Genomic DNA, 24,228 nt, shown 5'->3' on the forward strand with positions numbered 1-24,228 from the left:
ATGCTGGGGCTGTATCTTAATTAAAGCCACGGTCGCTTCCTTCCAATTCCTAGGCCTTTCCTATCCCATCGTCGCTGTAAGACATATCTGTGTCAGTGCGATGTAAAGCAAATAACAACAACAACAACAACAACAACAACAAAAAGGAAAAGTGTTGAATATAGAGTTCATGGTGGATGGAGTTACAGAGAAGGGAATGCAGAAGGGGACAGGATTGTGAAATGTGCAGTAGCTTTCGACCTAACAATTGCTACCAACTTCATTCGGAGAAGAGAGCAACTTGTAACTGACAAGAGTGGAGACCATAAAAGTCACTTAGATTACTTATTGTACAAGAAGGAAACACCTAAAGGAAATAAAGAACACCAAGGTCATATACAGTGAAATAGGGTTGGGCACAATGTCCCTGTTTCGGCACAAGGTGCCGGTGCACAGTTATGTTCCGCTGTTCCAGAACACCGAGTGTCGATTGTTCCGGAACATTCTCAAGCGAGCTGGAGACACTGACTCGCTGTCCCATCAGAAGCGCCACTATGCACTGCCCTTCGCCTACTAGCTGAACTGTGCAGCGGGCGCACGGGACGCGGGACTGTAACTGCGCAGTGTAGAGAGAACTTCGAGAGGCAACATTACATGCTCCGCGCCAGTGGGAACTGGGAGTGTGCCTGTACGGAACGTGCTGTGTGGTGTGTGCCAGTGTGTAGTTATGGCCATGGTCCAGCATAAAGCTGCAGGGAACGTGAACGAACAGTCGGAACACTGAAATTCGTGCCCAATAATCACGTTAAAGGCTGCTTTTAGGTTAAGATTTTTCCGGTCAATATAAAATACACATAACACGGTTACAGTGGCAGTGCAGGTGTTTAAAAGTAACCAATTCAAGAATATTTTCACCAGTTGAATGTATTGGCCTGTATTGTGAGTAATTAGTGAGTATTTAGTATCTCGAAAATTTCCCTCAACACTTTCTCGGGGATTGACGTTAAACATTAATTTTGACTTTAAGGAAACTTTTAAGCCCAATAAAAATATGGGTCGTCGCTTTGGAATTAAAAATATAACTTGGTGAATACATTGTTGTACTTTCGTGCTGTTAGGCCGGGCGCACATTGAGAAGCAGATAGCCGCAGAGCAGGGAAGAGCAGAGCAGAACAGCGCGAAGCTTACGAAATTGCGAAGTGGACGTGAGCGCACATTGCCACGCAGGGTCTCGTCGGTTTTCAGAAATAACATGTTTTCTTTAGACTCTGTGATACTGGGGCATCCAGTATAAAGAGGCTCTTTTTTTCTTTTTCTTCAAGCATTCGCGATTTTTCTCATTTTGTTAGTCATCTTCACAATTTCCCTTGTGCTGATGGCAACGCGGTTATTCAGCTTAAGACAATCGCAATAAAAACAACCACCTTCGCCAGTTTACAAGACTGAACAATATTTCTATGTTACCGATGTTCGGCGTTCATATGGACTAAGCAAAGAATTTAATTCATGATTATTTTTTATATTTTTTTATGTCGCACCGACACAGATAGGTCTTATGGCAACGATGGAATAGGAAAGGGCTAAGAATTGGAAGGAAGCGACCGAGGCCTTAATTAAGGTACAGCCCCCCAAGCATTAGCCTGGTGTGAAAATGGGAAACCACGGAAAACTATCTTCACGGTTGCTGACAGTGGGGTTCGAACCCCTTATCTCCCGAATGCAAGCTCATAGCAAGGCGATCCTAACCGCATGACCAACTTGCATGGTAAATTCATTAATAGGATCACAGTGGGGGAGAGGGAAAAATATGTATTTACAAAGGTACTGCTAGATTTTCATCTAGTTGTCACAAGACACAAGATACTAAAATCAATCAACATTGACAATCTGTTGTGAATGCGTTTGCATTTATATTTGACAAGACGTGATAAATGATTTTCCGTATTTATCTCTTCACATAAATGTGATGATGGATGACGGCGACGGAGTCGGCGATGATGCTCTCCATAATCAGTATTAGGTTTTTGTCTTAAATTCTATATGTTGCGAGAACTTGGGTCATGGATTGTTTCATAGATATATGAGGATTACATTCTTTTGTTTGCTGTTTGTTTAACGTCGCACTAACATATCGAAGGTTTTCGGCGACAGAAGAAGGGTGGAAGATTGGGAAGGTAGCGGTCGTGGCCTTAATTAAGGTACAGCCCCAGCATTTGCCTAGTGTGAAAATAGGAAACCACGGAAAACCATCTGCAGGGCTGCCGACAGTGGGGTTCGAACCCACTATCTCCCGAATGCAAGCTCACAGAGGCGCGACCCTAACCGCACGGCCACTTGTTCGGTGGATTACATTTTGGGCCTTTCTCTAAACTACCTTGTTACGCAGCGTGAATAAAATGATTTATAGCCTAGACTGTAGTGCCTTATTCCCCGAATTTACATACCGATTTTCATTAAATTCTGTTCAGTCATTTTCTCACGAACATACGTACGTACATACATATATACATACATACTGCATTGCACTCCACATGATTCACATAACCAAACCAAACCAAACCAAACCCCATGGCACTGCAGCCCTTGAAGGGCCTTGGCCTACCAAGCAACCGCTGCTCAGCCCGAAGGCCTGCAGATTACGGGGTGACGTGTGGTCAGCACGACAAATCCTCTCGGCCGTTATTCTTGGCTTCCTAAACCGGGGCCGCTATCTCACCGTCAGATAGCTCCTCAATTCTAATCACGTAGGCTGAGTGGACCTCGAACCAGCCCTCAGGTCCAGGTAAAAATCCCTGACCTGGCCGGGAATCGAACCCGGGGCCTCCGGGTAAGAGGCAGGCACGCTACCCCTACACCACGGGGCTGGCACATGATTCACATAGTACCTACAAAACATGGTGAGACTGAATGGCTGTGGTAATTTTCTCCTCCATTTCTTAACTAACTGCGTGACACGTGCGCAGGAAACTGTATTTCGAAGACTGCGCGTGGTAGGCGGAAGTAGGTGCAGAACCGGCCTGCTCTGCTCTGTCCTACCCTGTCTGTCAACTTGCGATGGTGCAATGATTTGTGTGAATTACAAAAATCTGCTCTGCGCTACACTGCTTCGCCTGCGTCCCATTGTGCGCCCCGCCTTATGCTCTCTGCACTTCGAATTCCTTCCCTCTCAACTTCCATTTACTTTCTTCAGTATCTCGAAAATTTCCCTCAACACTTTCTCGGGGATTGATGTTAAAAATTAATTTGGACTTTAAGGAAACTTTTAAGCCCAAGAAAAATACGGGTCATCGCTTTGGAATTAAAGATATAACTGGATGAAAATATTTTGACACTCCAACACAGGGCGGCACACAGCCGGTATCGACAGGCAGACATCCAAGGCCAACTAATCTATCTAGTGCGGCCTTGGCACAGCACGTTCGGTTCAGGCACATTCCAGCTGAAGCAGAGCATGTCCTGTTGCCTCTCGAAGTTCTCTCTAGGACGCAGTTGCAGTCCTGTGTCCCGTGTCTCGGCACTCTGTACCGAAACACTCCGCCTCAAGTTCCTAATGTTGCGGAACAAGTGAATGTTCCGGTCTGCCCAACCCTACAGTGAAAGTGTGGTAGCGCAACACAAACTTGTAGAGGCCATTTATGAGATGATAGTGGGAAAAAGATGTAAATATATCAAGCAGGGAGAACAAAGAATAAAGTGGTGGAAACTGAAAGAAGAGGGGCTGTCTGAAGAATTTAAAGGAAAAGTGTTAAAGGAACTGAGATTATCAGAGGATGTTCAGGAGTAGTGAAATATCAGTAGCAGTGTTATATAGAAAGCTGGAGAAGACGTGCTAGGTGTAACATCAGGAAAGGGACTGCCAGTAGATAAGGAGGCATGGTGGTGGAATGAGGAGTTTCAGAAAGTGATAAGATTGAAGAAGGATGCTAAGAAACAATGGGATTTAATAGGAAGACAGGAAGAGTGGGAAGCCTATAAGACTTCAAAGAAGAAGACCAAAAGAGCTGTGTCAAAAGCGAAGGCTGAGGCAGTGGAGGAGGTGTATGTAGAGCTGGAAAGAAGTCAGGATGACAGCCAACTAATAGTGATTGCTAAGGCAAGAGATAAAGCATCCAAGGGCATAACATCAATGAAGCAGATGAAGGATGAGTTATGTGTAGTAATATACAATCAGGAGAAAATACTAAAAAAATGGCTGGAGTACTTTGAAAGACTACTGAATGAGGAAAATGTGAGAGAGAAGTACGGACCAAGCTCGATAGCTGCAGTCGCTTAAGTGCGGCCAGTATCCACTATTCGAGAGATCGTGGGTTCGAACCCCACTGTTGGCAGCCCTGAAGATGGTTTTCCGTGGTTTCCCATTTTCACACCAGGCAAATGCCGGGACTGTACCTTAATTAAGGCCACGGCCGCTTCCTTCCCACTCCTAGCCCCTTCCTGCCTCATCGTCGCAATAAGACCTATCTGTGTCGGTGCGAAGTAAAGCAAATAACAAAAACAAATAATAACAAAAAGAGAGAAGTACGGGGATGGCGAGGTAAATGGAGTGACCCAAGCTATAAATAGGGAAGAAGTGGAATGTGCGATAAAGAAAATGAAAAATGAAAAGGCAGTTGGAATGGATCAAATTCCAATAGGAACATGGAAAAGCCTAGGAACAGAGCATTGATATTCTCTGGGATTTAATGGAAAAGATATGGGAAGCAGAAAGAATGCCACATGAATGGAGAAGTAGTATACTTGTTCCCATATATAAGGGAAAAGGTGTTATTCAAAACTGTGGCAATTATAGAGGGATAAAACTGATGTCCCACACAATGAAGACTTGGGAAAGGATCATTGTGGTGAGGTTATGTTTAGAAACCAAAGTTTGTGAAGAACAGTTTGCATTTATGCCGGGAAGAGGAACAACTGACGCAATATTTGCACTAAGACAACAGATGGAGAGAAACAGAGAGGTACAGGCTGATCAACATACCGCTTTGATTGATCTGGAGAAGGTGTATGGCAGAGTGCGCAGGCAAGAGCTATGGAGAAGTATGAGAAGTAAAGGCCTGCCAGAAAGGTATGTGAGAGTGGTGAGAGAGATGTTTGAAAGTGTGATGACATAAGTAAGGAGCAGTGTAGGTACAATGAAGAAATTTCCAGTGAGTGTAGGACTGTATCAGGGATCTGCTCTCAGCCCATATCTCTTTGGCCTGGTAATGGATGTGCTGGTTAAAGGTGTAAAGAAGGTGGCACCATGGAGCATGTTTGCCGACGATGTTGTACTCTGCGAACCGACCCGAGAGAAACTACAAGAGAAGCTTGAAGAGTGGAGGAAAGCTCTGGAAGAAAGAGGAATGAGGATCAGCAGGGTGAAAACAGGTGTACTACAGAAGCACAAGATCTGTCAGGTGGTTACGGTATAGCAAGCGATAATAGTGGTTAATATGCCAGTTACTTTCCGAATAAGGTGCCCAACCCTCCACTGTACAGCAAGTCAGCAGAGTTAATCACGCGCAACGGGCCGTGTTGTGGGGCAAACCCAAAAGGCAAAGTCGTGGTAGGTACATGGACATTGGAAAGAAAGGAAAAAAATATATATATATCCCCTTTTCTTTTGGAAACAACCAAAGGGTTTGAAGCTATGTATTTTCAAAACTGACAACAAGACAAAGGTAAAAATGTTACTTTTTTTTTTGTGATACTCAAAAGATGCAGAAATTTTACACAAGATACAAGACCAACAAGCCCATTCAGTGGGAATTCCAACTAATGTCTAAGCACAATAGTGATCCTGACTAGAATTCCCACACCTTTTTATTATTATTATTATTATTATTATTATTATTATTATTATTATTATTATTATTATTATTATTATTATTATTGCTATTGTTATCCTTTTTTATAGGGAATAACATGCTGGCATCACACTAGAGAAATGCTCAAATAGATCAAAGGTCAAAATCTCAAAGGAAGGTACATAATTTTGAGGGACGAACACTGATAATAGTACGGGGTGAACAATATCACAAAATAGTACAAAGGTTATCGAGGAACGACAGTATGGATCCTCACAATTATAAAGGGTAGAGTAATAGTGCACATCGGCCAATTGAAAGAAGGGACCGAAGCAAAATGAACATTCGTACACATAATATTTTTTTTTTTTTTTGAAACAACGACTGGATCAGCAGCAATGTTGACCCAAAAATGATAAAACAACAAAAGTTAAAAGAAGTTGGGGATTTGTGAGCCACAATCTTCTTTTGTGAATCCCATAATACAATCTCAATTAGAATCTACTCAATTGTTTAAAAAAAAAATTGGTGTTAAAAAGGGGCATGACTAATTAGTGACAGATCAGTCACAAACATTATCAAATTTTAACTTTCGGTCCTTCACTTCTTTCTTTAAGGATCAAAAGAAGGGGGAAAAAGAATGGAAGGGGAAAGAGAAAGGATGATAAAGTCCGTGCACTCAAAGTCCTGGACAGTTCCCAGAATATAGACACAAGATTCCAACGATCTACGGGACACCCATTATCAAATTCAAAATTAGGTGTCCGTAACTGAAGATACTTCCGTAACACTTTGGGAATGTTATAAAATTTTCAGGACTTGAAATAAATTGAAAATAGTAAGTCCATGTTTGAAAGAAGATAGACTGGAGTTTGTTATGTCAAGCCAGAAGGGCAAGACCAATAGCTGAAATATTTAAAAGTTTGTATGCATGTCCTTTGCTCGCGCACCTCCTCGTAGAAAAGCCAGTTCGTAAAACAGCAGAAGCACAGACCAGCTGTACAAGGACAAATGAAGCCTTCCACACTAGAATCACCTCATATCCCTACTCGTTACAAAGAAGATCAAGGTGAGCTTATATAGGCAGAGAGCAGCGATCACTGAACATGCGAGAAGGCAGACGTAATAAGTGACTTGAGCGGAGGGAGGAGGGGGGGTGGTGCAAAACCATGCCCAGTAAACGAAGAGCCAGCCGGGCGAGTAGACGCACAGCTGATAAGAAGCGACACATAGCAGCAGGCGGCTCGTAGAATGCAGCAGCACTGGATAACGAGACAAGTAAGGTATTGAAAGTTAGAAACTTCATTTTGTTCCGTATTGAACTGGGATTACAGTAAAATGAAAATGTTAAAGGTCCACCTTTTCAATACCATGAATGTTTATTGATGTGAATATATATCACATAACGTTTAGAGAAGGTTGGTACTAGTTTCGACGCTCATTGCGCGTCGTCATCAGCCAACAAATCAATTGAGCAAAATGCAACTTATCGAATAGCAATATATAACACATGATAGCACCTACAAGACAAATGTTAAAATATAGCCCAGCTCCTCTCCTTTCAACATCTATGCCATCACGCTACTCAAGGTCTCCATGTTTCCATACTGAACTGGGAATCGTGACGTTAATTCAAATTATGATCTTCACATGACCACATTGTTGGCTTCGAAACCACCTGAATTAAGCCTGTTAATTACCGCAACTTAAGAGAACAAGATTATTCTTCCCACTGATAACATATGTTGCCTTATGATTTATGCACCTCAAGCTGGACTATTCTCTTGTTTATCAAGACTCAACAGCTGGGATACCTTCTCAAAAATGTTATGTTTTACTGTCAGACACACCACATCATTTCAACTGGTTATATTCTAACAGTGACTTTATAGGTGCTGTCATATGTTTTAGATGGTTATACGCACCATACCCTCATCATTTTAATGTTACATTTAAAATTTGCCTTAGTAGGTGCATTTAAATGTTGTATATAGATACACCTTATGTTCTACAAACCTCAAGCTGGACTACTTTCTCATGTATCATACCCTAACTATTGTTACCTTCTCTGTTTTGCTTTCATTGTTTTAACTTTTGACAATTTAGCTTTCAACATTAATCCTTGTATTTGCTGTCATGTGTTTTATATTTCAACTAGTCATAGTTTAACATTTGTCTTGTAGGTGCTATCATGTGTTATATATTGCTATTCGATAAGTTGCATTTTGCTCAATTGATTTGTTGGCTGATGATGACATGCAATGAGCGTCGAAACTAGTACCAATCTTCTCTAAACATTATGTGATATATATTCACATCAATAAACATTCATGGTATTGAAAAGGTGGACCTTTAATATTTTCATTTTACTGCAAGTAAGGTAGGCAAAGAAAAGTAGTCTCAAATCCCACGATGTAGTAGTGAGAGTACGTGGCAGATCTATGTATTAACCTACAAGAAGAAGAACTTCCATTGATCAGGAATGATAAAGATGTTGATTCCCATAGGGAACCTGAAATATTTGTTCCGAATGAGTAAATTTATAATACCTATATAGTTGGCCCGTTATTGGACAGTATAAGTTTTGCAGCTAACCCATTTCTGGTTGTCAGCGTTTCACCCCAGTGTGCCAAGCTGGGCCCATCATCTGGCAAACAGCACACACACCAAGATGCATGGCTAGTGCACATCGTGGAGGCCACTGCACAGGCTACTTGGAACCACCAGCAGTGCCAATGCACTATGAGAGACTTTGTCTAATTTTCAAAAATTGATGCCTGCCTGGCCATCAGATGATAAAGGCTTCTAGAAGCCTTTCTCATGGACAGTCAAGATTTTCTTCTGATGACGCAGAGCACAGTTCTCTGCGAAACGTAAAGAATTTCACCTTATTTTCTTGACACAGCATAAGCCCAAAAGCCTATACAGCATCATGTCTATATTGGTAGTGGTCAGGAAGTTTAAATATCTGGGTTCATATGTACAAAGTGATGGAGGTCTGGAGGCTGAAATACAATACAGGGTAAATAATGGATGGTTGAATTGGAAGAAATTGAGTAGAGTACTGTGTGATAAGAAGGTCAGCTGCAGGATGAAAGGAAAGCTGTATAAATTGTGGCGAGACCTGCGATGCTTTATAGTGCAGAAACTTGGCCGATCACAAAAGCCCAAGTGAGAAAGATGGAAGTGGCTGAAATGAGAATGTTAAGATGGATGAGTGGAGTTTCAAGAAAGGATAGAATAAGGAATGATTACATCAGAGGATCAGTGAAAGTGGGACCCATAGGAAAGTAGGCTAAGATGGTATGGACATGTGCAGAGAAGGGGGGAGGATTATGTGGGAGGAGAAGAATTGGAAACCTGGAAACTGAAAGGCCAAGGAAGAGAGGAAGACCAAAAATGAGATGGAAAGACAAGGTAGAAGGGGATTTAAGAGAAAAAGGTTGGAAGAGGGAAGAAGCATTGGATAGATATTTATGGAAGAGAAGAATTCACCAAAGCAACAATGACGCTACATGATGTGAGGAGGAGGAGGAGGAGGAGGAGGAGGAGGAGGAGGAGGAGGAGCAGAAGAAGAAGAAGAAGAAGAAGAAGAAGAAATTACATGTTGTCAACATCAAACCTTTACAATGGCGAAAAATGAGGGTATCCTCCTATTCAATACATCATATATTCCGTCATTAGACGGAGCAAACAAATTCAGACACCGTAAGTTTAAGCTTTCTTCACAACCATTCCACACTTTTTACTTATCAACCCATGTTTCTCATACAACCTCATTTTTTTCCATTACAGATTAGAACTTCATTGACGGTTTCCACTAGATTACTACAATTTACTATGCATCTGTCTTCTACCTAACACAGCTTCTCATATTTTTATATGCGGCCCTTCCGACCCCTCTATAATAAGGCAAAAACACCAGCCAACATTATGAAACAATAATGAAGAAAGGGACCGCTAGATTGAGAAGATATTGAGAATGCTGCTATTTCTAAAGCCTTAAATTTCATGTTGTTTTTTCTCCTTGTCACAGGCTTTTCGCCTGCAGGTTAATTCAGGCTTGGTTTCTCTCAAAAATGTTTGCTCCCGCTCTCCTCCTGACCAATTTGTTGTGATGGGTTTCCACTAGGATGATTCTGACAGCAACTTCAAACTGTTTTGTCATTTTTAAAGCCAATAATTTGTAAACTATGAGGTCCACAACCTCACCATGCGCTACTATTATTTGTTTCCATCCGCATCATTTGTTTTCTCATTCCCTTGTTTCTTAGGTTAACGCAGTTTTTAGTATCAATTATCATTTCAAATTAACACCTGCTTCACTGAATTTTGTCTCAGTAAGTTTTTTTGCTCTGCATATTGATGTAAATAGTGTATATTTGTGCTAATTTTGTTTTCCATCTAAGCTCTCTTTTGTTTTTTTGTTTACTGTTTCATTATGTTTTTTAGCATTTTTTCAACTTATATTATGTAAATTATTCCAACCCCCTAATTTTTTTCACTGAAGATGGCTCAAGCGAGCCGAAACATGTCTGAATTTGTTTGCTCCGTCTAATGACGGAATATATGATGTATTGAATAGGAGGATACCCTCATTTTTCGCCATTGTAAAGTGAAAACCGTCAATACGGAATGATTCTAATATCTTGTAATGGAAATGCCATCCAGGCAAAGAAGAAAGCTAACCTTTATTGCAATCTCAAAATAAAGGTCGCCAAATTAGGGCAAGATTTACGTTTTTTGAGAAAATGCTTGATTAATGACGTAACCCCCAATTTTCTAAAGTTTACCAAGAAAACTCACAGAAATACAGCAAAAACTCATGCGACTCAACTTAAAACCGATAAAATCTGGATTAAAGAGGAAATCAAATTTCTCCATAAAAAGAAATCTCTCCTGAACCACAAACTATATGAAACTCATTTAGAAGTTTCCACTCTCCTTTGCCCCCTCGAATGGACGTCCTTTCAATTACACGTCTCCAACAAACTTAACCTCACTTTGTTAAAGAAACAAAACACACTTGACAAGAAATGGAATGCTCTTTCAAAAACAAAAACAATACTTAGCAAACATAACAACTCAAATAACACAAGGCCTAATGATTTTCACCAACCTGTAGTAAACTTAAGTAAAATCATTCTTGATGCCGATGATCTTGATGTTCTGAGCAAGGGACCTAAACATAATTGGGGTAATCCTTCTAACCGTGATAATTTAATTTCCACCATAGCTGAATCTGAATTGGCCATTAATAAATTACCAATAAATATACAAGAAGAGGTCCGATATGAAGTCAAACACAAGCTATCTTCCATCCTCAATCAACAACAAACCATTAAACCCAACACAGTGCACGTAGCTAAAGTAAACAAACTTAAGAAAAATGTGAAACAAAACGACTTAATTATAACAAAAGCCGACAAAGGTAATGCTACCGTAATCATGGACAAAAGTGACTATGTTAATAAAGCACACACGTTTTTTGCAGACAACAACTTCATAACCTCTAAAAAAGATCCAACTAATAAAATACAAAGAGAGCTAAAAACCACATCAAGAACATTTCATTTCTGTTTAATGACCTTGAAAAATCCAAAATGATTATCATGAATCCGAAACTTCCCACAGCCAAAGCGCTACCTAAGATCCATAAAACAGACATCCCCATAAGACCCATTATCAATTTCAGAAACAGTCCGACCTATGAAGTATCTCGATTCATTCACAAATTCCTCAAGTCACACTATCATTTTCAAGCCAACACATCAGTAAAGAACTCCTTAGAATTCTGCAATAAGATCAAACACTTTAATTTATCCAAACACCACACTCTTCATTCTTTTGATATTACTAACATGTACGCTAATGTTCCCGTTAACAGCACCGTACAATTGATCAAAAACAATCTCTCCAAATTCAGCAATTTAAGTATAGGCGAAATAGATGAATTTATTCGAATTCTGGAATTTACTTTGAACAACAATTTCTTCACTTTCAATAATGTCATTTACCAACAGATAGGTCTTCCCATGGGGTCACCAGCTTCAGGAATCCTTGCAGACATCTACATTGATCATTTAGAACATTCTCACATCATTGGCAAGATCAATGGCATTCAACACTGGACACGCTTTGTAGATGACACCTTTGTTATTTTAGACTCCCACGTTACTAACAGCAACACAGTACTTGGATTTCTCAACTCTATTGACCCACATATAAAATTCACCATAGAGTCAGAAAACAATAAAGCCCTTAATTACCTGGACTTAACCATTATGCGCAACAGCAACAACACTTCATACTTCAATATATACAGGAAACCCACCCACACCATCAATACCATCCATCAGACCTCTGTGCACCCAGACATACATAAAAAAGCAGCTTACAATAGCATGGTCCTCAGAGCATTAACTATCCCTTTGTCTCGCAAGAATTACAAAAAAGAAATTAATACCATCTACAACATTGCAGAACACAATGGTTTCAATAGAACCTTCATCAACAGAATCATCAATAGATACAAAAGCAGACCCAAGACTACCCTAGTAAACGATTCCGCTCCAAAAGAAAAATTTTCCACATTCACTTTCAATAATAGTAGCATTTACCAAATTTCTAATATTTTCAAGAAACACAGCATCAAAATAGCTTACAGAACCTCCCACACCAACTCCAAACTCATTTTCAATCCACACACTGTCAACAATAACAATAGCAACATCAACAACAAATATTTGAACTCCGGAGTTTACAAATTAAAGTGCCAATCCTGTAATTCCAGCTACATAGGTCAAACAGGCCGCAATTTCGTCATAAGATACGCCGAACATCGCAACGCTCTCAAATATAATCGTTTTTCAGCTATGAGCGAACACCATAAAGCATCCAGCCACGAATACACTTCAATAGATAAAGACCTGAAGATCTTGCATTATGAGCAAAAAGGCACCTTGCTCAACATTCTCGAGAGCATCCACATCGATTTAGATCAGTTTATGAACCCCACTCACAATTTAAATGAAGTCAGCGAGAAAAAGAACATTCTACTTGAAACATTCATTCCATACATTTGTCAGAATTTCCATAACACAAACAAACCCCACCTCCATCTCCCCGACTCACCACCACTCCCCCCCCCCTCCTCACACCAACCCTCCCCCTCCGCTCCTTCCAACCTAGCAAACACAGCCAAACCAACAATAGACTCGATCACGCGACCGAGACCATCACTTTGTGAAGGCCACACCATTCGAGCTTTAGAAGTCAGCGAGTAAACTAACATCCTCTTCAAACATTCATTCCTTATATTTGCCAAACAAACCCACCTCCATCTCTCCAACTCAACACCCCTTCCTTCCTCAAACCAGCCCTGCACCTCCCCTTCCCCCTCCGCTCCTTCCATCCTAGCAAACACAGCCGAACCAACAATAGACTTGATCACGCGAACGAGACCGTTACTTTGAGAAAGCCAGGCCACTAGAGAGGACAACCACCTACTGCACACCGTAAGTTTAAGCTTTCTTCACAACCATTCCACACTTTTTACTTATCAACCCATGTTTCTCATACAACCTCATTTTTTTCCATTACAGATTAGAACTTCATTGACGGTTTCCACTAGATTACTACAATTTACTATGCATCTGTCTTCTACCTAACACAGCTTCTCATATTTTTATATGCTGCCCTTCCAACCCCTCTATAATAAGGCAAAAACACCAGCCAACATTATGAAACAATAATGAAGAAAGGGACCACTAGATTGAGAAGATATTGAGAATGCTGCTATTTCTAAAGCCTTAAATTTCATGTTGTTTTTTCTCCTTGTCACAGGCTTTTCGCCTGCAGGTTAATTCAGGCTTGGTTTCTCTCAAAAATGTTTGCTCCCGCTCTCCTCCTGACCAATTTGTTGTGATGGGTTTCCACTAGGATGATTCTGACAGCAATTTCAAACTGTTTCGTCATTTTTAAAGCCAATAATTTGTAAACTATGAGGTCCACAACCTCACCATGCGCTACTATTATTTGTTTCCATCCGCATCATTTGTTTTCTCATTCCCTTGTTTCTTAGGTTAACGCAGTTTTTAGTAATAATAATAATAACTTAAATGTTTCCACCTTTTCAATACAATATATTCACAAAATTACAAAATTATACGGTACTAGTTTCGACCCGTCTAGGGGTCATCATCAGCCGTATTGGAGCAAAGATCATTTGTGGCGAAATCCTAAGACAATATTATTTTAAAGAATAACAAGTGAAATGAGATGTTATGGTAATAGTTAATAATACAAGGAATATACATAATAAGAGGTTTTTAACAAAGAATAAAGTATAAATGGGGTGTTGTAAAAATTATAATCATGGAAATCAGTAAGTTCTTGTATTGAAATGAAATATGGCTTAGGAAGAGGGCTTAAGGTGGGGCTGAAGGGTGCGGGAGAAAGTGTAATTGTCTTGGAAAAGTACTTTTGATTAAATTTAGGATTGAGTTTAGGTTGGCTGCATTATTGTTTCTGAGGAAAGTGATAAATAGATCGAAGAGTATGTTGGGTTTCTCTGAGATTTCATTGAGATTGTGACTGGCATTAAAGTATTGGTCTAGGTGTATGTAGTAATTTTCCATTATGTTCAGTAAAGGGCCCTTGTTTGCTAATACGAGGATGTCCATGTCTTGTTCAATATTGGTGAAATTATGGTTATAATCTTGCATGTGTTGGCCGATGGCTGAAAACTTGTTGTATTTTATTGCGTTAGTGTGCTCGTGGTATCTGATAATGAAGTTTCTCCCGGTTTGCCCGATGTAGGTTTTTTTACAGGTGGTACATTTGATCCTATAAACTCCTGATTTTAAAAAACTGCTGGTCTTGTTGATGTGTGAAGTATTGTATAAAACATTCATGTTCTTATTGTTGGTTTTGAAGGCTATTTTAACGCCTTGTTTCTTAAAGATGTTGGTTAACTTGTAGATATCATTGTTACCACCTGTAAAAAAACCTACATCGGGCAAACCGGGAGAAACTTCATTATCAGATACCACGAGCACACTAACGCAATAAAATACAACAAGTTTTCAGCCATCGGCCAACACATGCAAGATTATAACCATAATTTCACCAATATTGATCAAGACATGGACATCCTCGTATTAGCAAACAAGGGCCCTTTACTGAACATAATGGAAAATTACTACATACACCTAGACCAATACTTTAATGCCAGTCACAATCTCAATGAAATCTCAGAGAAACCCAACATACTCTTCGATCTATTTATCACTTTCCTCAGAAACAATAATGCAGCCAACCTAAACTCAATCCTAAATTTAATCAAAGGTACTTTTCCAAGACAATTACACTTTCTCCCGCACCCTTCAGCCCCACCTTAAGCCCTCTTCCTAAGCCATATTTCATTTCAATACAAGAACTTACTGATTTCCATGATTATAATTTTTACAACACCCCATTTATACTTTATTCTTTGTTAAAAACCTCTTATTATGTATATTCCTTGTATTATTAACTATTACCATAACATCTCATTTCACTTGTTATTCTTTAAAATAATATTGTCTTAGGATTTCGCCACAAATGATCTTTGCTCCAATACGGCTGATGATGACCCCTAGACGGGTCGAAACTAGTACCGTATAATTTTGTAATTTTGTGAATATATTGTATTGAAAAGGTGGAAACATTTAAGTTATTATTATTATTACTTATATATTGTTCAATACGGACCAAAAACATGAAATTCATAACCATCAGTTTTTAGTATCAATTATTATTTCAAATTAACACCTGCTTCACTGAATTTTGTCTCAGTAAGTTTTTTGCTCTGCATATTGATGTAAATAGTGTATATTTGTGCTAATTTTGTTTTCCGTCTAAGCTCTCTTTTGTTTTTTTGTTTACTGTTTCATTATGTTTTTTAGCATTTTTTCAACTTATATTATGTAAATTATTCCAACCCCCTAATTTTTTTCACTGAAGATGGCTCAAGCGAGCCGAAACATGTCTGAATTTGTTTGCTCCGTCTAATGACGGAATATATGATGTATTGAATAGGAGGATACCCTCATTTTTCGCCATTGTAAAGTGAAAACCGTCAATACGGAACCCGTCACCCGGCGGCCCTGGGTTCGATTCCCGGCCGGGTCAGGGGCATTTAATTATAATGATTAATATCCCTGGCCTGGGGACGGGCTATTTGTGACGTCCTTAATTTTCTTTTACTCACACACAACATTCCACATTACCGCCATTCCAATTGCACGCAGGTTCACTCAATATGGTGCCAGTAGGGGCAAAAGATCCACATGGATCGACGCCCTGAACAAATAGCATTTTATAAGATGTAAAAGAAATTCTGCAGCAAGAATCAGTTTGAAAATAAATTTTATTTTTTTCTTTCAGTGGGAAATTTCGTATCTACTCAATTTCAATTAGTGTGATAACTGTAAAAAGAGTTTTTCTTATTGTGTAGGCACAAATATACTGCACACTTTATGCACTTAGAATGTGTTTTGGCACTACAACCAGGCAATTTAATGCACTGCTGATTCTCGGTAAATACTGGCAAATGAGAAAGTTAATCACCCCGAACATCTTGTGGTGGTGCTGGTGTAGTAGGGCCTTTCCTCTCCTTTAGCTGTAGCAGCACTTCAACTTCAAATCTAAGCCTTCCCTGTGAGGGAGTAATGGGTTTTCCAAACTTGCAGAGTATTACACCAAGATCAGCAAGGAATTCAGCAAGTGTCATAATAGGCTGTATCCCTTTTTCAGTAAGGCATCTCTTAGACAAAAGCCAAGCATTTATGACTAACAGATCCAGCACACACATTTCATCTGGTAGCACTGTTGTGCCAGGAAATTTGAGATCTTCGTCAGCCCATTGCATACATCCTCTTTTCCATATAACATTTCTATATTTCACTTTGTCTGTTGATGGATTTGCTAAGGTAGAAATACGCTTAGGACCTCTCTGTTTTGCACCATCTGAGACAGACTCTACACTGACAGATGTTTGTGGCTGATTGGAATAAGGCTCAGTAGGTGGTTGTTGTTCGGTACCAAATGTTGATTGGTTAGGCTCAGGGCCAATTGGTGGTTGTCTGGAGAAAGCCTTAGGGGTTATGTGCTCAGAAAAGGGTATATTTTCCATCCTGAACTCATCACTATCATCTGAATAATCCAGTCCATCTTCACTATTTTCAGCTACTGCAAGAATTTCTTCCAGTGCAGCAAACAATTGTTTATCAGTTAGTTTGTCATTATATGATATTTTTAATACAATACAAATATTATTAAGGCATAAACACACTTTGAAACACTATCAAGCAATTTAAAAACACTCCATTTCGGTCCCTGAACAAAACCAAGTCAATAATAACGAAATCATATAACCTCTAACATGGTCTCCATAAAAATATTCATGACTGCGCAGTGGGTCTCACAAGGAACAGTCAGTTTTCACTAAATTTTCTGCTGTAAAGAAACATAATTCCACAAAAAACCATGTGTATATTATCCTAAAAGCCCTCAATTACACAGAAAATATTTTAACAACTGAAATTTGTCACTCTATGCACTTCCTATCAACAAGAGAAACACGGGTATTTGGAGTAATGGCTGTTGTCATGGAAACTCTATAAAATTTCTTTGTAGGTGATCCCTTTGTTGGTCTATGGTGGATGATTTTTGAACTAAAATGTCTGAATAGTCCAGGCCTCACAAGGAACACCATCCTCATGTGGAAGATCGGTTATTCAGTTACTCAGGGATGCAAAAAGTAGTATGGGTCTCGTGAGACCCACTGCGCAGTGTAGGGTTAAGTTATTCATGATTATATAGTTGAGGGTGGCCTCATGCTGGGCTGCAAAGTGCGCCAATCTCTCTGGCCTAAGACGGAGCCTCGGCCTGCAGGAAACACTCGAACGCATACTAGCCGATGACGCGACTACTGCTGATCTCGTCATCGCTATATGTGCGACAGTGGACTTATCAAGGGTACATAAATTACAAGTGTACTGTTACTCGGGGAACGTACGCTCCCTTTTGATATGTTAGTAATCCTTTCGGCCTAATTCTATAATATTTTTTTTGTAGTACTGCGTTTCCAAATTTCTTTGTTGAATAAATAATTTTGTTTTATATTTTAAATTTCTTTTCCACTTATTTGTTCAGAGAGGATGATTACCTCGTTGTACTTCCTCTTAAAACAAAAATCACCACCACCACCACCACCACCACCATGCCGGGCCGAAACTAGTACCATTATATAATATTGTGTACCAAATATAAATTGTATTGATTAGGAGGAACATCTACCTATCTTACTTTATTTATTTACACCATCAATACAGAACATGAAACTTACAAATTACGAAGATAATAAAAGTTGTTCAAAATTTAATTTCCAAGCTTTCATCTTTTACATTTTCATGATCATTACATTTTTTCACAAATATTCAAATATTGCGTGGAAAACGTTATATAAGAATTGTAATAACAAAAACTGTAGAATTTCCAATTTCCAATCTTATATAACCAATGCATTTTTTACCATACAAGCTATAATAATGGAGAGTTGTTCATGAATTTACATTATGTTGCAAAGTCCATCAACGATGTGAGCACTGGTGACATGGAAATATTGTTCTGTGGTCATAGTAACAAAATAATTCATGGTGGGGTGGTCATTGTTCCGTTTTTTTTTTTTTTAAAGCTGCAACACCATGTGGTCATTAGCCCCTGTTGACCAGGGAGATAATGAAGATGAATATCAAAATGAGAAGAAAAACTGGGAGGAAAGTTTGGAGAATGAGGGTAGGGAAGGAATTATGAAAGGGGTGACTGAAAGCCTTGATACTGTTGAGCTAGAAGAAAAAAAGGTGATGATCTACAATGTAGTCCCTAAAACTTATGATAAAGGGAGTGTGTTCTGTTGTGATAATCCTGATGAGATGGTAATATTATCGTTCTCAATGCGGTCTTATTTTGATATAAATAAATATCACAGGAGTTACGTTCATTTCCTTACATAAAACCACACTTTATTGTTGCAAAGTCTATTCCTTCAACAATACACAATTATACACAACACTACACTATTAAGGGAAACACACTGAACCAATTAACTGTTGATTCAATCAAGTACAGGTATCAACAAGTTGTAACACTTGTTATTCACTTCACCATCACACAGTCGTTTCTGTAAAGTACACATATCAACAAGATTATTCACTTTGTCAACACAAGGCAAGACTGAATGACCCCTCACTTAAGTTGATATTGACGGATAAAGATATCAACTTACTCTAACCCACACTCAACATTCTCTTACTGCACTGTCTCGCTGACTGACTTCCCCACGGAGTCTAACACTGACTGACTGTCTGACTGTGTCTTACACGATATATATACTGTTTGAAAAACAGTTTAGAAGTATCGACTTCTGGAAATATTCTTGCAACTCTCTGAATGGAACACAATCGAACATACATGGACATTTGATCGACCGGCCTTTCGATTGGAGTAGATCAATCTCGAATGTCCGATTATCATTTATAAACACACATAGACATGTCTGCAAAATTCCTAATGTTTCCACATGTATCTGGATAATAAATTATTACTGTAAGTTTCCAGAAACCTCCATATGTAAAGCTGCATTTACACTAAGCACAATTTCCTCGCAAAGGAATTGAGCCTAGCGTAGACACTCCCTCACCCCTGAGTAAGTACGGAGTGAGGGCCCTCGCTGCGAGCCGGAGCACAGTCGGTTTTTGTCCGTGCATCAAATGGTTTCGCTCAGTGTAAACGTGGCCCCCATCGTTGCGCGAGGGAGGAATCAAGAACTGTGCTTGCAGCTCATCAAGCTCTACAAAAATCGAGATTTTATGTGAAATCCGAAAAACAAAAACAATTTCAATCTCAATGAAAGAGAAGATGCGTGGAAGGAAATTAGTTCTCAACTAAACTTTCCTATTTCTACAGTGAAAGGGAAGATGAAAGCGCTACTGGGATCATATTGAAGCGAAAGATCGAAAGAAAATAAGAGCAGAGTCACTGGATCAGGTAAGCAATGACTGTTGGTTTATAATCCAAAATTGTGTCATTTTATTACTTTTATGAACCTACCGGTACCTATTTTGAAGCATTCTTGGGTCATTGTGAAGAACTTACTCTGACCTGCACGAAAAACGCAACACAATTTATTTCAACTTTATGACACTTTTATGACACTTATCTACTATAAGATGATGAAATATTGTAGCTGCTGGAGGGACAAAACAAGTTTCCATGTTGGCTGCAAAACCAGAACTGAAGCTTTCAGGCTTGTCGAAGGCGGCTAGCCCCACTCGCGCTATTTCTCGCTCTGAATTGCGCTCTGTTTTGGGTAGTGCGAAATTTCATTCAAAGCGAGTAAGTTTCGCCTGAGTGACTTTCGCGAGGGAGTTTCACTAGTGTAAACGCAGCTTAACAGAATGATTGTGGATTATACCCATTATACGAATATTACAGAGTTTTCTACAGTTTACGCAGATTTTGAGGTTATACAAATGTACAATACATATTTACAGAATATGGTCGGACTTAACATTTATTAAGGATAATTAAAATATATTAACAATATGTATTTGAGGTTATGCAAATGTGCAGTACATATTTACAAGGTATAGTCGTACTTGTCAGAAGAACGCCTCAAATTCAAACAGGGAGAAGGAGAGAAATTCTTTTTAACCTACAGACCTCATCCTTTCAGTCTTTGTGAAATACAAAGTTACAGTATATTAAAAAGATTCTTTATAAAATATGGAATTTGCAGATAAACCAATAAGCATTTATAATCCAGGATTGATTGAAGTTCTTCAAAACTTTTGTTGCAGCCTATGGTACTTGAAGTATTTGATGTGTTATATTACATGTTTTCATCAATTCACTCTTGTAATCTCACAAATGTTTTTGTAAACAGCACAAATAATTAAATAGAAATACTGGTTGTGTCAAAACTCAGTGTCAAATTTCAGGAATGGATTTCTTATATAGAGGGAAGAAAAAAAAAAAATAGAGATATTAAAAGATGGGTCTGGAAATGTACATTTGCATAGTTATCTGACCTTAGCTGGGCAACCATGCTGTCCTGACGTAAAACCCCTCTATTTTTACCTTTGGAAACGTGTAAAGTGGATTGTGTATTTGACTGATGTTGATGATAAACCAGTTCTCGGTATATGCATTGTGGCAGCCTGTCTCTAAGTTCAATCAACTTTGAGTAATCCTAAAATCAAATCATTAAATGATCACTCCAGTAATTGCAGGCAAAGACTTACCCTAGCCCACAATACATTCCTTACTTAGCAGGTTACACACAGTTAAATCGGCAAAGCTAAACGATTAGAAATGACAGTGACTCTAGGCAAACCTGTAATTTCAACCAACTTGGTACACACTCGACTTAACACTGGAAAGAAATACTGTGGGAGTAAGATTCACATAGCAGCCCTAGAGAGGAAGGGACATGTAAAAATATTTAAAAATGACCTATATTATTGTTGAATCTATAGTTTTCAGGGTTGCTGAGATGAATAGTGATACTCCAGATGACATTTAAGCCCAACTTCAGCTACCATTGGCATCGGGTGTATGTTCCAGCATAGTTGTCAACCAAACTTGATGCACATACGACTTACTATCTGGAGCAAAATACTATTGGGGTAAGACACCCTTAGTGCCCCTATGCTTGGGGGTCAGGAGAGAGTGACGTGTAAAAATCATATAAATAATGCATAGGAGAGTTTTCCACCTATTCAATACTAAGTTGTATTTACAATGTTATTTACATTACATGGGACTAATTTCAACCCTACTCGGGGTCATCATCATTACTGGAGTACTCCATTCGACTAGCTGGTCAATCGATGTTTCGAGTGTGTTTCATTAGTGTGTTGTAAGAACCTTCCAGAAATCAAGAATTCTAGACAGTGGATCAAACAGTATATATATATCGAGCTGTCAGTCAGTGAGTCAGTCAGGTTGGACTCGAAGACAAGTGACGGACTGCGAGGGACTGTTGGGCTCCGAGATGGAGTCAGTGAGTTCAAGAGAGCGTATTTTATAGTGCGCGAGTCAGTGTTACTGATATCTGTACTTGTCAGAATCGACTTCAGGGTACTCCGCTATTGAGTGTTGTAGTGTCACTTGCTACTGTGTATAATTGTGTGTTGTGACTTACAGTGACAAAGTACTTTACACAAAGAAGTGAACTTCTCATGTGATATATATTTCCCTCAAATTAAATCGCATTTGAGAATGATAAGACCTATGTGTGATGGTGTGACATAAAACAAATTGTAAAAAAGTTTGTAAATTATCAATCAGTATCACTATAAAGAAATCTACGGAAAAAAATCTTTTCACACATAATTAACAACTAAAGCAGTCCTAAAAGTAAATGTTTAAAAACCTACCCGGACAGCGCATAGAGCAATTTTATATCAGGGCATGTTATCTGACCTATTTATAACAAATGCTGCGGAGCAATACGGATCGTCTAGTTTGATAATTATTCTGTCTTCTTGTTTTAATAGATAGGGAAAAGTTAACAAAGTTTTTAATTAATTCTGTTTTGGTTGATTATTATTGTATCATGTCTTGTAACAGTGATGTGTTCACTTGTTTCAGACTGGAAAGTTTTACATCTGATTCTGAAGGAACTTCCTCAGGTTATGCAGAACAAAGCTCTTATTCTCTCTCGACATGGTAATGATGTAGACCTCTTGGCAACAGCACTCATTGCTATGGTATAGTATTGAATATTTGATTCACGTTCATCTACTCTTTGTTCCCAACATCTTTGTAAAGGTTCCCTATTTCAGGCCTTTGTATACTTCATTTTGTTCCATTATGTTTATCCTTGTGCATGTTGCTGTCCTCTTTCCTAACTTGCTACCCCTAGTGATTAATATTTGTACACCTCTTTATTCTCTTTCCATTAAAACATTTTTCCTGTGTCTATTTTGTGGCTCTTATGGAAAGCTTATTCATACACATGTCAAGCAGTTGAAATACAGATGTGAATCCTCCAGTTATGATCACTTTGTCTGTTTTCCCGCGTTGCAGGTAAGCTTTCACTCTAACTTTCATGTGCCTATAACAACTGTTGTTCAGTCATGCTGTTCAATTTTTAAGGATGTCCCTGGTTTCTTTTCCATACATGTTTCATCCAATCAAGTACAACGGCTGTGTCAATCTAACCCTTTTCTTGGGCCGAGACTGTTACGCCAGGCACGCTGATTTTTGACGAAGTGTTCTGCCTTAAAGTTACGTAAGGCAGCATCTTTCTTCTGTCGGCTGCAATGCACAACATGACGGTGCAGCTTAACTTCTCACAGCCGTGCATTTTTACAGAGATGCACCTCTCTCCTTTTTTGCAAACCGCTGTGTCCAATGGCATTTCGAAATGAACTGGAGTCTAACCTGCATTGCCGTCATCCAAGTTGATAATTATGTTGCTGCCTCAATTTGAGGACATAACAGAATTTTAAGATTTTCTCTTCATACACATCAGCCAGCCATTGACAGATGTTTGTTCTTCTTATTGTAGGTATATACCATATTTACTCATGTTTTAGATTCCTTTTCCCCCCCACTTTTACAGCAAAAAAAAAAAAAAAAGATAAAGGGGTGTCCAATATGCGATAACCTCAAATTTTGTGCAGTGAACACATGACCTCTAGGTTATAAAGAGCTATCAGTTGTACATGTAAACATTCTACACTATTCTTTAACAAACCTATGAATGTATCTGAGTTATACTGGCTATTTTTGATGGAAGGCAGTATTTCTAAAAGTAAAAAGATAATAAATGGAGAACACTACTTTTAGGCCTAGGCCTATATATAAAGTAAATATAGTCCGTTTTAATTACTCTTATGTCATATCATTCGTTACATCTCATTAATTCTTCTGATGAGGTTGACGTCAGGAAAAGACGAAGTCTCCCAAAGTGCATTGGCCACCGGTGGCTACAATTAGCCTATGCAGTGGCCTCCACGGTATGCACTAGCCATGCGTCTTTGTAGGTGTGCTAGGTACCAACTGATGAGCCCAGCCTAGCACACGGGGGCGAAACGCTGGCAACCAGGAATGAGTTAGCTGGAAAATTTATGATGTCCAATAATGGACCATTTGTATTGGTATTACAAAGATTCGTCTTGCTTCATAAGTGATAAGGGTATCATATTATGCAATATTGATACAAAATAATGTAATAGCCAGTCATTCGTCACTGTGAGTTGAACAGTAGGCCTACCATACAGCAAACCTGATCACTGCTTTCATTTGAATTATCGTTTTGCACCGCCAACCCCTGCTACTCGCGTGTCGTCATTCCAAGTGACATCATCTTCACTGCCATCTCGTCAGCAGCAGCAGCCCTGTAATCGAGAAC

The 24,228-nt window shown here is 39.0% G+C and overlaps 1 protein-coding gene across 3 annotated transcripts in view; it reads left to right on the forward strand.

The window, feature by feature from the left end:
- gig (tuberin) overlaps positions 1-24,228 on the forward strand; it is a 619,250-nt gene that overhangs the window by 258,866 nt on the left and 336,156 nt on the right. For all 3 annotated transcript variants that reach the window (XM_067150053.2, XM_067150054.2, XM_067150056.2), the window contains one exon: positions 22,461-22,579. In XM_067150053.2, the coding sequence (XP_067006154.2) occupies positions 22,461-22,579 (119 nt within the window). The remainder of the gene's footprint in view (positions 1-22,460; positions 22,580-24,228) is intronic.

This window comes from Anabrus simplex, chromosome 6, assembly GCF_040414725.1.
Source record: "Anabrus simplex isolate iqAnaSimp1 chromosome 6, ASM4041472v1, whole genome shotgun sequence".
NCBI lineage: Eukaryota > Metazoa > Arthropoda > Insecta > Orthoptera > Tettigoniidae > Anabrus > Anabrus simplex.